Raw genomic sequence first — 12,321 nt, 5'->3', positions numbered from 1 at the left:
GATTTGGTGATCTGGACCGTATTTACAGTTGGTGAAAATGTAGGGTGACTGTAGTTTGGACATACTGCAATTTCAATGGCAAGGGGGAATGGTGATGCTAGAGAAGAAAGTCAAAGATTGAAAAGGGGACACAAATGGTCACTAAAGAGGAAGGTTCAAGAGAGAAGGAAGTAGTGCTTTGTTAAAAAAAAATGTGGTGGGACACTTTAACACACTGCCTGCTGAAGTATTGAGTACGTCAGTTATTAATTTCAGGGATGTGTGGGGAAGTAATGGGAGGGGGCAGCTATTTAGGGCTAGCTACAACACTGATAGACTCTCTCCATCAACACTGTTGTATATTCATGTAAAACAGACAAGAGAATAAAATAGGTATTGTATCTTTTTACTTTCATAGCTGATGCAGAGTGTGGCACAGCTCAGACTCAAAAAAGATCTCATACCTACTTCTAGACTAAGCATATGAAATGATGCATCAAAATGTTTTTTTCCTTTTGTTTTACTCAAGGGCTTGTACAGTGTGCATCAGAGACGTGAAACAGTCAATACTATTTGATATATTTTCTTGTTGCCAGACCTTTTCCCAGTAGTGGTGCATAGAGCATGTGCTGGAAAAACCCGCGCTGATCATATTTTGTGAGTAATAAAACTTGCCTCAGTACCTTATATCCAGGACCCATGACAGATGAATTAATTTTTATTATTTTTTATAACGAGTAAAAATATATTTTACTTTTTAATCACAGTGGTACTCAAGTTAAAACTCTTGTGCTGTGAATCCCATCATAATTTCAGGTACAGTATATTAATGTTATAAAAGTCAGAAAAATGTTTCTTGTGCATTCTTATCACTATAAAATTAAAAATTGCTCATGTATAAAGTAAAAAATTATCTGATGCTTGCACCTTGATGTTTGGTTTTGTTTACTCGTTTTTAGTGTTTAGCAGTTAAGCTGCGCTATATGAAAATAATAATGATTACGTTATGCTTTATTACATGATTTTCTTTTTAGTTTCTTAAAATGAAACTCTACACTAGGTTTATGGCTGGCTGCACAGTGTTATAAAATGGTCAGATGCCATTGGTATAACCACTCAGTAACATTCTTTGCATTTACCCAAATATGTTGGTGTGATAAAGACTGATCTGGTTAACATAGTAATTTGACTTTTAGCTAGTCTGTGGATCCTCCCCGTACACACTGTCCCAAATGGCACTTTTGCTATATTTGGTGTAGGATTTATGTATTTTACCATTCAATTAACCACATTCATATTTTTATTTTTCTGCAGGAACTGGTGCCCGCACACTGTCACAAAGACAGTATCTTGTCAAGTACAGGACGGGTCTGAGACACTTATTCAGAGAGTTTACCAGAGTTGCAGATGGCCTGGTGCTTGCAGCAACTTAATAAGGTAACAATCTCTTCAAAAATGTATTATGAATGTAAATTTCTCCTGGAATGTGATATTTAAGCTAAGCGTCATATTTTCATAAATAAAATGAAAAATCCAAGGCCATTTTTGTTTCAAGAAGTGCTTTTCACAGATCAGATAAAAATACTTCTCAAAATAAGAGCATATCTACAAAAGTGAGCATGTATTCAGCACTTGCAGTGGTCATAAAGTGTAGTTGGCTTAATGTTTAGTCTTTAGTATGATTTATGGTATTGTTTCAGGTGTTATATAGTGTTATACCATGTGTGTGTATGTGTTTGTGTGTGTGTGTGTGTGTGTGTGTGTGTGTGTGTGTGTGTGTGTGTGTGTGTGTGTGTGCTGATTTTGTATTATCCGTATCTCATTTTTAAAAAATGTGTCTTCATGTTTGCCACATTGCTAATCATAATTTCTTGCCTTTGGTGTAGAATATGGCTGAAAAGAGTTTACTTTAGATCTGCCAGTCAACCAAATTAAGCAAGTAAAGAAATGAAAGTGACATATTTCATTAACCTGTCAACGTGTTACACATATAGCCCACCAGTAAATATTTTGATTATTGTACTGCTTTGTTCAGCACAGGATGATAGAATTCTCTCCCACCAAGTACACTTATTCCTTCTGGATCTAGAACTTTGACCAACTTAATCTATTTTAATTAACTATTTTTTTAACCCCATCAAGAGCCTCTGACTATCTCCATATATGTTTTAATATATTGGTGCTTGATTTAGAAAGGTGCATATACAACAATCAAGCTACGATAAGATTGTTATAGTAAGATTATTAAGAAAGAGCCTTGCAATGAATAAATGAAAGCCAACCTTCCTGTGACTGCAGTCTATGCAGTAGTTTAACTGCATCAGAAAGAAACTGCCAGCTTTAAAAGCTGCTAAACCTGTGTTACATTGACATACAAATAGCTGTGAGGAGCCAAATGTTCAAATTTTAAGGCTGCTACAGACCTGCATTGCCACACAACTTTCTTTTAGCTAAAGATCCCTATGTATTACAAAATAATATGATCTGGTTTCTGTGATCATAGCCAGTTGTTACATATTATTCTCAAGGTGAATTTCTTGTCTTTCACCTCTTGGTCATAGTACATTTTAGTTGTAATTGGAGACCTGATAATTCTGTGAGACAGTATGAAGTTGTGAAAACAAATTATTCTTTCTCCAAATTTGAGGTAAATTGTCTGAAAGGATGTTTATATCATCTCACAAACTCAGAAAGCATAATTTTTCCTGTGATTGACTTTGCTCTTCAACTTTCTATCGAAGAGGTGATCCCTTGCCCCCCGCCCCATTTAAGTATAATGAAATCTGATACTTCTGCATATGAGGAGAGGGATGCAACTGCTTCAGTGAAGCATTAACTCTGGCAATCAGCTAGAATTATTTGGGAGTCACATGAATGGCCTTCACGTAATCACATGACTTCTATTTTTAAGGTTATGAAGTTGCTGACTGCTGTTGTACAAAAAGGTATCACCTGATGCTGCCCTACAGAGTACAGGCAGACACTTAACATGTTAACAAGTAATTGTTTGTCATGGTGTTCTCTGTCGTCTGCTATTGGCGAATGTCCAGCCAGCAAAAAATGGTGCAACAGAAATAAATTTATGATCATAGGTGTACATAGGTTCATAGGTTTGGTGAGCAAGCTGAAGGTCTACTGGCTTTCAAGGAGCCTGACACCATGAATACTAGACTGTAACTTATGGATGCCCATATAGTCATCACTTCCATCTTAAAGGTATGGATTGATGGACTGAGTTTTTGAAAAGGGGAATATATTCCGTAGGAGTCTGTAAGACATGAAGTTGTCAGTCACATTTCTCAATATGTTCGATGTTCATTTTTATGGAGACTAAGTGATTTGTTGTGTTCAGATCATCATTGGTTTATTCTAAGCAAAGGGTTTGAAATAGTAAGGAGTCCTTTAGATCTCTGCATGTCAGGTATAGGTTTCCTTTAAGAAGGCTATAAGAGGAATCTTTGAACTTTATCAATTCACACCAATGGCATGTTAGTGATTTACAAAAGAGGATGTGGTATGCTATAGATGCTCTGATAGGAGTTGTTCACAAGGGCCAGTTATCTTGACACAGATCTTAACCTCTTAGAGAATCAGATCACCAACTTCATTTGGTTTTGTGGACAGTAGCAGCCACATAAGTATCAAATGAAAGTCATCATCCATAAGGACTCCAAGGTCTTCATTTTTTGTTAGCTTTTAGTTGCTGCCTAACAGTAATAGATAAACTTGTTAGAATGCAGAATGGTTTGCTATTTGAAGCACGATCATTTCTACTCACCATGCACATGTAATGTTTAGTACTCATGAAGGAAGATTTTTTTGTCAGAGTTGAAGACAACACTCAAAACTTTGCAATCAGCATGTTTGCTGGGGCAGATGAATCAGTTTTGATGCCTGAGAAAAATATGTGAAAAAGAAGTGGTTCCAGGAAAGATCCCTGAGAGCTGGACTTCACTGGTGACAAAGGATGAGGAGGACAGGAGTCTCCCTATTCACCACACAAATCTGATTAGTCTGTAATTACTGGAGTCTGTGGAAGGGCCTCATTTTTGCATTGGTACTAGTGTAATCTGATGGGACAGACAGTTTTTATGGACTATTAAGAATGCATATAAGGGGTATACTAGGGTATTTTTGAGTGTGCAAATTAGTTTTCCTGTTGTCTCATTTGGTCCTACGAAACTGGTGTTTGACCTTATTGAAGGCTGCGGTGACTAATTTATATGCAATTGCAAGCAGAATCCTTGCACAGTGGTCTGGATTCTCTTGCGTCCTGAAGTATGCTCCACATCTGCATTCTAATGTGCTGCCTGTATCTTTTGGTTCTGCTGTTGTGAATCCTTTTTGTTTTAGCACACTGCATCGTCGTTCTTCCCTTTCATTATCCAGAGATGCTTGTTGAATGCCTGATTATTGACTGCCATCCTTACTGCAAGTTTTTCTTCAAGTGAATGCGTACTTCTTTTGATTGAGCTCTATTTGGATAGAGTTGAACTCAGTTTTGTTGCCAAGCGAAAGGTAAAGTTTGCAGGGTTTGGTTGCTGCTTGGTTTGATTAAATAACTTGCTGGTTTTGTAATCTCACCATTTCAATTTCTTACAGAATTTTTAGGTTACGCTTGCCTCCATACTTGACAGCCATGAAGTCACCGCATAGCAATGTCGAGCCCATTTGTTTCCTCATGACTTATGAGCCTCAGTGTGGAGGTGAGAACCAATAGAGGGCCCATGTTTTAGGCAGTTTTAGAAGTGGTTTGTGCCTTTGCTACCATCGTAACAATGGGGATGTGTCTAAGTGAAGCCCTAATAACCTCTACCTTGGTGGCACATGTGAGCACCCACATCACATGAGGGCATCTTATGCTGTTCCTATCATTGTGTATCCTCACCCAGCTGAGGGCAGCCATAACCAGCTTGAGTTCCCTAAATCCACAGCTTTGGCCCTGTACAAGCATTTGTTTGCATGGTGGCAATTGGGTAGTTTCCTCATTGTGGGCCACATGTATTTTATGTGTGGATTGCGATAGTATTCTTAAACCTTGCCCCACAGTTCATTTCCATTTGGTAAATGAATAATGTGTAATGCAATGGTATATAAAGCCGAATAACTTCCATAATCTTTTTTCTCCTAATTAGGGTGAGTTCCATTTTTCTTGAAAATAATTTATAGAGGGACTGTGAAGCCATCAGTAATTTCCTTTATAATATTGAAGAAGCTACCCAAGCATATAAGTGAGATCTAGGCAATTTGCAAACAGCAGTTAGCATGACTGATTACTACAAAGTGACATCAGTGAAAACCACTTTCCGTGATCATTAATGTTGCCCTTTTCTTTACTATTGTGTGATTGTGGAGTTGATATATCTTTAATTACAGGGGTCTGGTGGGGTCTTCCCCCACATGAAGGATGCAGGGTGGCCTGCTCCTGTACAAAAAATGCTTTTCTTTCTTTCTTTCTTGGCAGAAATGGTTTCCAGTGATGTAGATTCATACTTACAGCAATCAGACTGATTTCCATTGGTGAATCAACACAAATTCACAATAAGTGTGTTGCTGTATTTAATAGTTTCTTTCCACACGGAAAATCTTCCACACAGAGAAGTTTCTTGCACTGTTTTAATAAAAGCACTTCTAGATTGTTTCTTTTTCTTAATGGAAGCATCAAATTGTTGTTTTATTACATACATTTAAATCATGTATTTTTAGTCTTACATAAATACCATTACATTTTAACTGCACCCAGAAAGCAGCAGCTTAAGTAGAATATATATATATTTTTTGCAGTGAAGAGTTTGCTGGTTTATTATGAAAAGTTACTTATAGGTTCATAGGTTCTTAGGTTGGTACTAGGCTGTTGGCCCTAGGGCCTATACAAGGCTAGCCATAAAAATTCCCTGGCTATTTCTTCCCACAGTATTTACTTCCCTGGACCCCTGTCTAGCAGGCCAACGGATGTGATCCCCGGGGTGAATTTCCTATCTCCCATCCAATTATCAAGGCTCTTTTTGAAGAGGGCCAAAGAGGTGCTCTGCTTGACATCTATGGGCAGTCTATTCCAGAGTCTGGGGAGTCTCTGGGTCAGGAACCTATCCCTACAGCATGTTTTGTTTATTGTGATGACAAGATTTAGATCCCTGGAGCGTGTGGCTCTGAGGGATTGGGATTTCTTTAAGTGTAGCATGTCCAACAGCTCAGGGTTTGACATGGCCTTGTATGTTAAGCAGAGATTGCCTCTGAGTAGACGATATGCAACAGAGTATAAGTGGAGTTTTTTTAGACAGTCATCATAGGGCATCTGCTTTATGCCTGTGATACTTTTAGTGAGGTATTTCCAGTTGTTGCAGATGTCTTAAGAGGTGCATACCAAACGAGGCATTGTATTCTATAATGGGTCTAATGAGGGATGAGTACAGTGGGACAATGACCTCTTTTTCTCTGAATGGAAAGCCCTTAGTGATGAGGTGTGCCACATAGAAGGATTTCCTGACTGTTGTGGTGATGTGGTTATCAAAGGTGAGACCACTGTCCACCTGTGTCACTAAGTTGCTTATCACACTTTCGGTGTTTAGTGTACTGCCACCTATGTGTTAATTCACGGGTACATGTTTTTTCCCAAAGGTGATAACTATACATTTCTTGGCATTGAGCTTGAGCCCATGGCTCTGGCACCAAGCATCTATTTCTGTAAGGCCATTTTATAGAATATCCACATCATTTGGGGATTCAATAATGGCTCCCAGTTTGCAGTCATCCGCAAACTTTGTTAGCCAGAGTCCCTTAGTGTTGGCCTGTACTTCAGAGAAGTAGATGCCAAACAAGAGCAGTCCCAGGACTGAACCCTGAGGTACTCCACTTGTCACTTGTCTGGAGCTGGATTTTTAGTCGGCTACTTTTACAGTGTGTGTTCTGTCAGAAAGCCAGTTGTCAACCCATCGAGTGACATAGGGATTAATGCCCAGCTTAGTAAGTTTATCTATGATTCCAGAGTGGGGGATGATGTCGAAAGCCTTGATGAGGTCCAGATAGATTGTGTAGACCACCTTACTCTTGTCCATGGCTCTGGAGACTGATTTGAAGAAGTCAATCAGGTTCAGGAGATATGATCGGCCCTTCACGAACCCAAATTGCATGGGGTCCAGTGTTTGAAGGTTGCCAGTGTCTTTGTTTATAAGTTCCATGATAATACGTTCCATGGCCTTGCAGATCAGGTTCGTCAGACTGATGGGGCGGTAGTTCCCAGGATCCAAGGTGGATCGCCCCTTGTGGAGTGGGATAACTGTAGCTGTGCACCACTCAGTGGGCACCAAGCCTGAGGTGAGGCTATGATTAAACATGACACTTAGGTGAGGTGCCAGTTCATTTTGTAGCTCATGTAGTACACAGCCTGGGATGTCATCTGGTCCCATGGATGCTGTATTCTTAGCTTTGGAGAGTGCGTTTTTTACCCGTGTGGTCATTATTACCTGAATTTGGCAACCTTTCAGTATTGAGATGGGCCCTTTAGGGGGTGAGAGCAGGGCGAAGTTTGCACTGAATCGATCTGCCAGGATATTGGCAATATCCTTGGGATCAGTATATTTAATGCCATTCTGTTGTAGCTCAGAGCAGATCTGAGCATTGCCATTTAGATGCTTGACAAAGCTACAGAATGCCTTGTGGTTGTCTTTGGAATCTTTGGCAATTTTATTTTTGTAACTAACTTTGGAGGATTTTTATGAGGGATATCAGCTTCTTACTGAGGCTGGTAAGGGAGTTTTTTTGCATCCTGGGATTTTCTTCTTTTCTAAAACAGTTTATTCCTTTTGTTGTAAAGTTTGTTTATGGCAAGGGACCACCAGATTGGCTTCATTTTTTTGAAGGAGAGCATCTTGGTTCTATTGGGGATGGCATGATTCATGCACAAGTGGATGTGCTCGTACAGTGCCTTTAGTGTAGGATTTAGCAGTCGAACTTTCAGTTCCCATCTGCATGGGTGTCATGAAGTTTGTCATTTCTGACTTGAGTAGCATGAAGTTGGCTTAGGAGAAGTTTTTTTTACGGTGGTCTCCTTACTGGGGGGTGGGGGTGGGATGTGGATGTCAAGGGTGATTAGCTTATGGTCAGACCTGACCAACGAGGGGGTGACCATTGTTGTGGAGCATTGATTTCCCATGTTGGTAATGACCAGGTCTAGGATATTGGAGCCCCGGGTGGGACTAAGGATTAGTTGATCCAGGGCTTTGGAATTTATGAATTCCAAGAACCGTTGGGCAAAAGTGTTGGTACACAAGTAGTTTTCCCAGTTAATGGCAGGGTAGTTGAAATCACCCAGTATTAGGGTGTTTGGTTGTATCTTAATATTTTCCAGTATGTTTAGAAAGGTGTAGTGAGAATCTTGGGGCATGGTGGGGGATCTGTAGCAAGCTACAATTTGGATTGCAGTCTTACCTAGTGTTAGTTGCACCTGGAGAATTTCAGACGCATTGTGTTGGGCAACTAGCCTGGTGTTGTGAATATCCTTGGTGAATATGAACACTCCTCCACCTTTAGTGTTTCGGTCCTGGTTTGGTGGCCGAAAAGTGATAGACTCTTATTTGATATTGCAACTGCCAGCTTATTTGATATTGCAACTGCCAGCAACTGTTTGAGTCTAGCTCTTCTGATGGGTAAATAAATCCGGATGCCTTCTTTGCAAGGATTATTTTACCCTGCATAGCAGAGTGTACGGTTGTTTTGTATTTACTGTATAGCCTGTCATGTATCTTAGAAATTTTGAATAAGTATAATTTTGCTAGTTTGATAGGGAGATGTATTGACCAATATGTGACTTTTAAAGCTTTTGGCAACTTGACCCCTGTTTAGGGTTGAAAACCTGATGCCTTTCAATACTACTTATTAAATCTTGCTTATGCCTCACAATTTAATTGCAAAACAGCAAATTGCCATTATATCAACTGAGGTACCCCACATAAAAAAGAAATATGGCTGTACATATACACACGTTTAGAATACTTTTAAACATGTGTACATATACACACTTTTAAAAGTATTCTTAAAACTAAAAATAGATGCTGATTTCTTCACTTTAATGTTGTAAAGTATTCCAGTGATGAACCAATATGTGAATGAACCATTGCCATGATTCGTAGCAGTGATACAGTGGCATCTGAATTTTGAGAAAATTCTTAGGTTGTGTGTAGAGCCATTAACAACCCCAGTTCTTTGTTTAATTTCATTTAGATGAGGTATTCACCAAAAATGGATCTTTTCACATTCTGATGTATGTCAGAAAAAAGCAGATATAAAACAAAAGTAATCCTATCAGTAGAAATCAAATGTCTATGGACTTGGATTGTTTTTTTGTGAAATGTCTATGTGTATGTTTTAGTCTTGATAAATGTTTTGTTTTTCTTATAGAATTAAAACACACACAGTATAACTAAAATACTTCAGAATAAAGAAAGTAATTGTGGGATTTCAGTATCCAACACTTCAGTAAACAGTTTAGTTACAGATTTGCCAATAAGGGCCATAATATAATTTATTACTGTCAGTAACATAAACATTTTTATACTTTTCACTAAGACAGTGTTATTCTGAGACAGTAAGCAGGTAAATGTTTGATTTTTACCCAAATTAATATTATTTTTTTAAACATTGATATAAAGTCTATTAGTTTCTTGACTGGTCCTTATACGGGACTAGAACATCCTGAATATTCACTTTCTCTGCTGCATTCTGCCTAGCATATGACAGCTTCTTATCTCCATGTTTGTAACCTAGTGTCATTTACATATTTAAGTACCTTAAGATTGGTCAAACGTGGTAGCAGGACTGAATCCCAAAGATTCTTTTGTGTCCTATATTTTAAGTTGCTAAGATGGTTTTGTATTTTAACTTTTGCTACCTTTAACAGTCAGGTATTTAACAATCCACTAAAAGATATAAAGGTTAATTTCAAGGCTAATAATTTATTTTCATTACATAGGCAGGTATGATATTATCAAATGCTTTACTAAAATTGTAGTGCATCGCATCAGTTTGAATTTTGGTATCTACTTTAACAAGTTCACTTGCATAGTCAGTGAGGTTTCAGTGAAATAAGTTAGAGTGTTTCTGTTTTGAGAGACTGGTAAGATCAAATGTCTTTAGAAATAACATTAAAATTGTACAATGCACACAGTAAGACCACTTTTATGGACATTAAATGAAATTCAGGATGCCAGATCTTTTTAAAAGGTTGTAGTCATTATTTGATGAGTTACATAGCAACAAAGTTTGCTTCATGAAAGGAAAAAAATCTGCCACAACATAAACATTTGTTTCAAATTTTTTTCTAAATTTCAGTGGAGAACATAATGAACTTTGAGCCCATGGATGAAAGCCATATAATTAGTTTTATGCATAATTCATTAGTTCATCAGATTCTTGCCTTGCATCTTAGCCAGTGATCATCTCATACTCATGTTTTCCAACAGTCAGAAGCATTTAATGTTTTTCATGTCGGCTAATTACTGTCAGAGCTGTAATGAATCCTTGTGAAAACAGTTACTGAACATGCTAAGCCACTGGATCAGAGTCAAAGTCCTGTTTGCATGTTTAGGTTGTATTACTTTACTTTACAATTTAAGGCTTTTTAACAACACATGATGCCAAATCTTTAAGAGAAGTTAATGGTCTAGCTTTGAGGCATTTGGGGATGCATTCTATAACATTACATCAACCCCATTTGTGAGGGCAGCAGGGTCAGTTGTTGCAGTAACCGTCATAGTAGTCCAGCAGTAAGTGACTAGGCATGCAACATCAAGGCACATGATTTTGTTTTGTACCCATAGCATGTTTACTAATGCATTTTGAAATGGATTATGCATTGTAGTTAAGTTATTGTAATTCATATAACTTTAAATATAACCACTCTAAACTTTTGTACAAGTACACACCTTTTTTATATATATTTAATACCTGTAATTCTGTCAAACCTAGTGAAGAAGAAAGTTCATTAAATGGAAGCATGTTTTTAGTACCTAGATATGCGTATACTTATTTTATATCAAATGTTCTGTAATGGAAACATTGTTATCATCTCAGGTGGTATATAAACAAACATGACTCATTTTAATATGTGGGAGCCTTCCTTCTTTTTGTTTATTTTGTTTTATATGTGTCACATACAGGTACATACAGTTATATTTTTCATTGATAAGTTGTATACAAACACAGCAATAGTTTTGCATAAAATATTCATAGCAGATTTAAAATTATTGCTTTTTATCTAAACTTGCATATTTAGTGCAAATTTGTGTAATATAAAAATACTGTATATAAGTATATACAGTGATTTTCCTTTCTCATGTACAGTACTGGAAGCACTTAGGAAGAAAATAATGCACTTCCCATCTTTTTTTCTGCTTCTTACATACAAATCTGCTAGTATGTCACATCCTGCAATAATACTATCTAGAAGTTTACACAAAAACATACATTTGTTTCATCTTTAATTATTCTCCTAACAGCTGAAGTAAGTCAGAGTGTTAAGTCTAGTTATTGGCTCTGACTATAAACCTTAACACACGCACAAAATATATATATATATATATTTAAAAGCTGTAATTAGTTTAATATAGTGTGTGTGTACTGGAAGTCTGTAAGCTAACACTATGTTACACTGCGCCTTCTGGGCAGAACCTGTTTTCAGACGGGACCTGGAGGGTAAAGATAACAAGAGCTATGCAACAAATAAAAATACAGAATGTGAACACAGAGATAAAAGGTATTTCCTAAAAGTAAATTATATGATCTGTAGTCAGTACAGTATACTTATGGTACTGAGTGACACCATGAATCGATATCACTCTGATATAGTCATACCATGATGAAAGAACGTAGAGGTGAAAAGGTGAGTTAAGGTGAAAGATATCACAGGTAGTCAAGTCAGGCAAGTAAGAGTAATATGTGCTGAAAATGGAGAGGATACACGTGTGTCTGTGTGTGTATGTGTCTGTGTCTCTGTGTGGGTCTGTGTCTCTGTGTGTGTCTGTGTCTCTGTGTGTGTCTCTGTCTCTGTGTGTGTCTCTGTCTCTGTGTGTGTCTCTGTCTCTGTGTGTGTCTTTGCGTGTCTGTGTCTGTGTGTGTGTGTCTGTGTGTGCCTGTGTGTGTCTGTGTGTGTCTGTGTGTGTCTGTGTGTGTCTCTGTGTGTGTCTGTGTATCTGTCTCTGTGTGTGTCTGTGTCTCTGTCTCAGTGTGTGTGTCTGTGTCTGCCTGTGTCTGTGTGTGTGTGTGTGTGTGTGTGTGTGTGTCTGTCTGTGTGTCAGTGTCAGGGGGAGGAGATGAGATGCGACATTAAGGTTCCAGTGGATGGGTAGT

General features: G+C 37.9%; 1 protein-coding gene across 3 annotated transcripts in view; it reads left to right on the top strand.

Moving 5' to 3' along the window:
* The window catches only part of COL26A1 (collagen type XXVI alpha 1 chain), a 2,134,825-nt gene that overhangs the window by 566,302 nt on the left and 1,556,202 nt on the right, over positions 1 to 12,321 (top strand). For all 3 annotated transcript variants that reach the window (XM_044054034.1, XM_044054035.1, XM_044054032.1), the window contains exon 2: positions 1,294 to 1,416. In XM_044054034.1, the coding sequence (XP_043909969.1) occupies positions 1,294 to 1,416 (123 nt within the window). The remainder of the gene's footprint in view (positions 1 to 1,293; positions 1,417 to 12,321) is intronic.

This window comes from Protopterus annectens, chromosome 13.part0, assembly GCF_019279795.1.
Source record: "Protopterus annectens isolate FY-2018-M chromosome 13.part0, PAN1.0, whole genome shotgun sequence".
NCBI classification, from domain to species: Eukaryota; Metazoa; Chordata; order Ceratodontiformes; family Protopteridae; genus Protopterus; species Protopterus annectens.
Note: the sequence above shows the minus strand (reverse complement) of the source record. Positions and strands in the feature narration are given on the sequence as shown.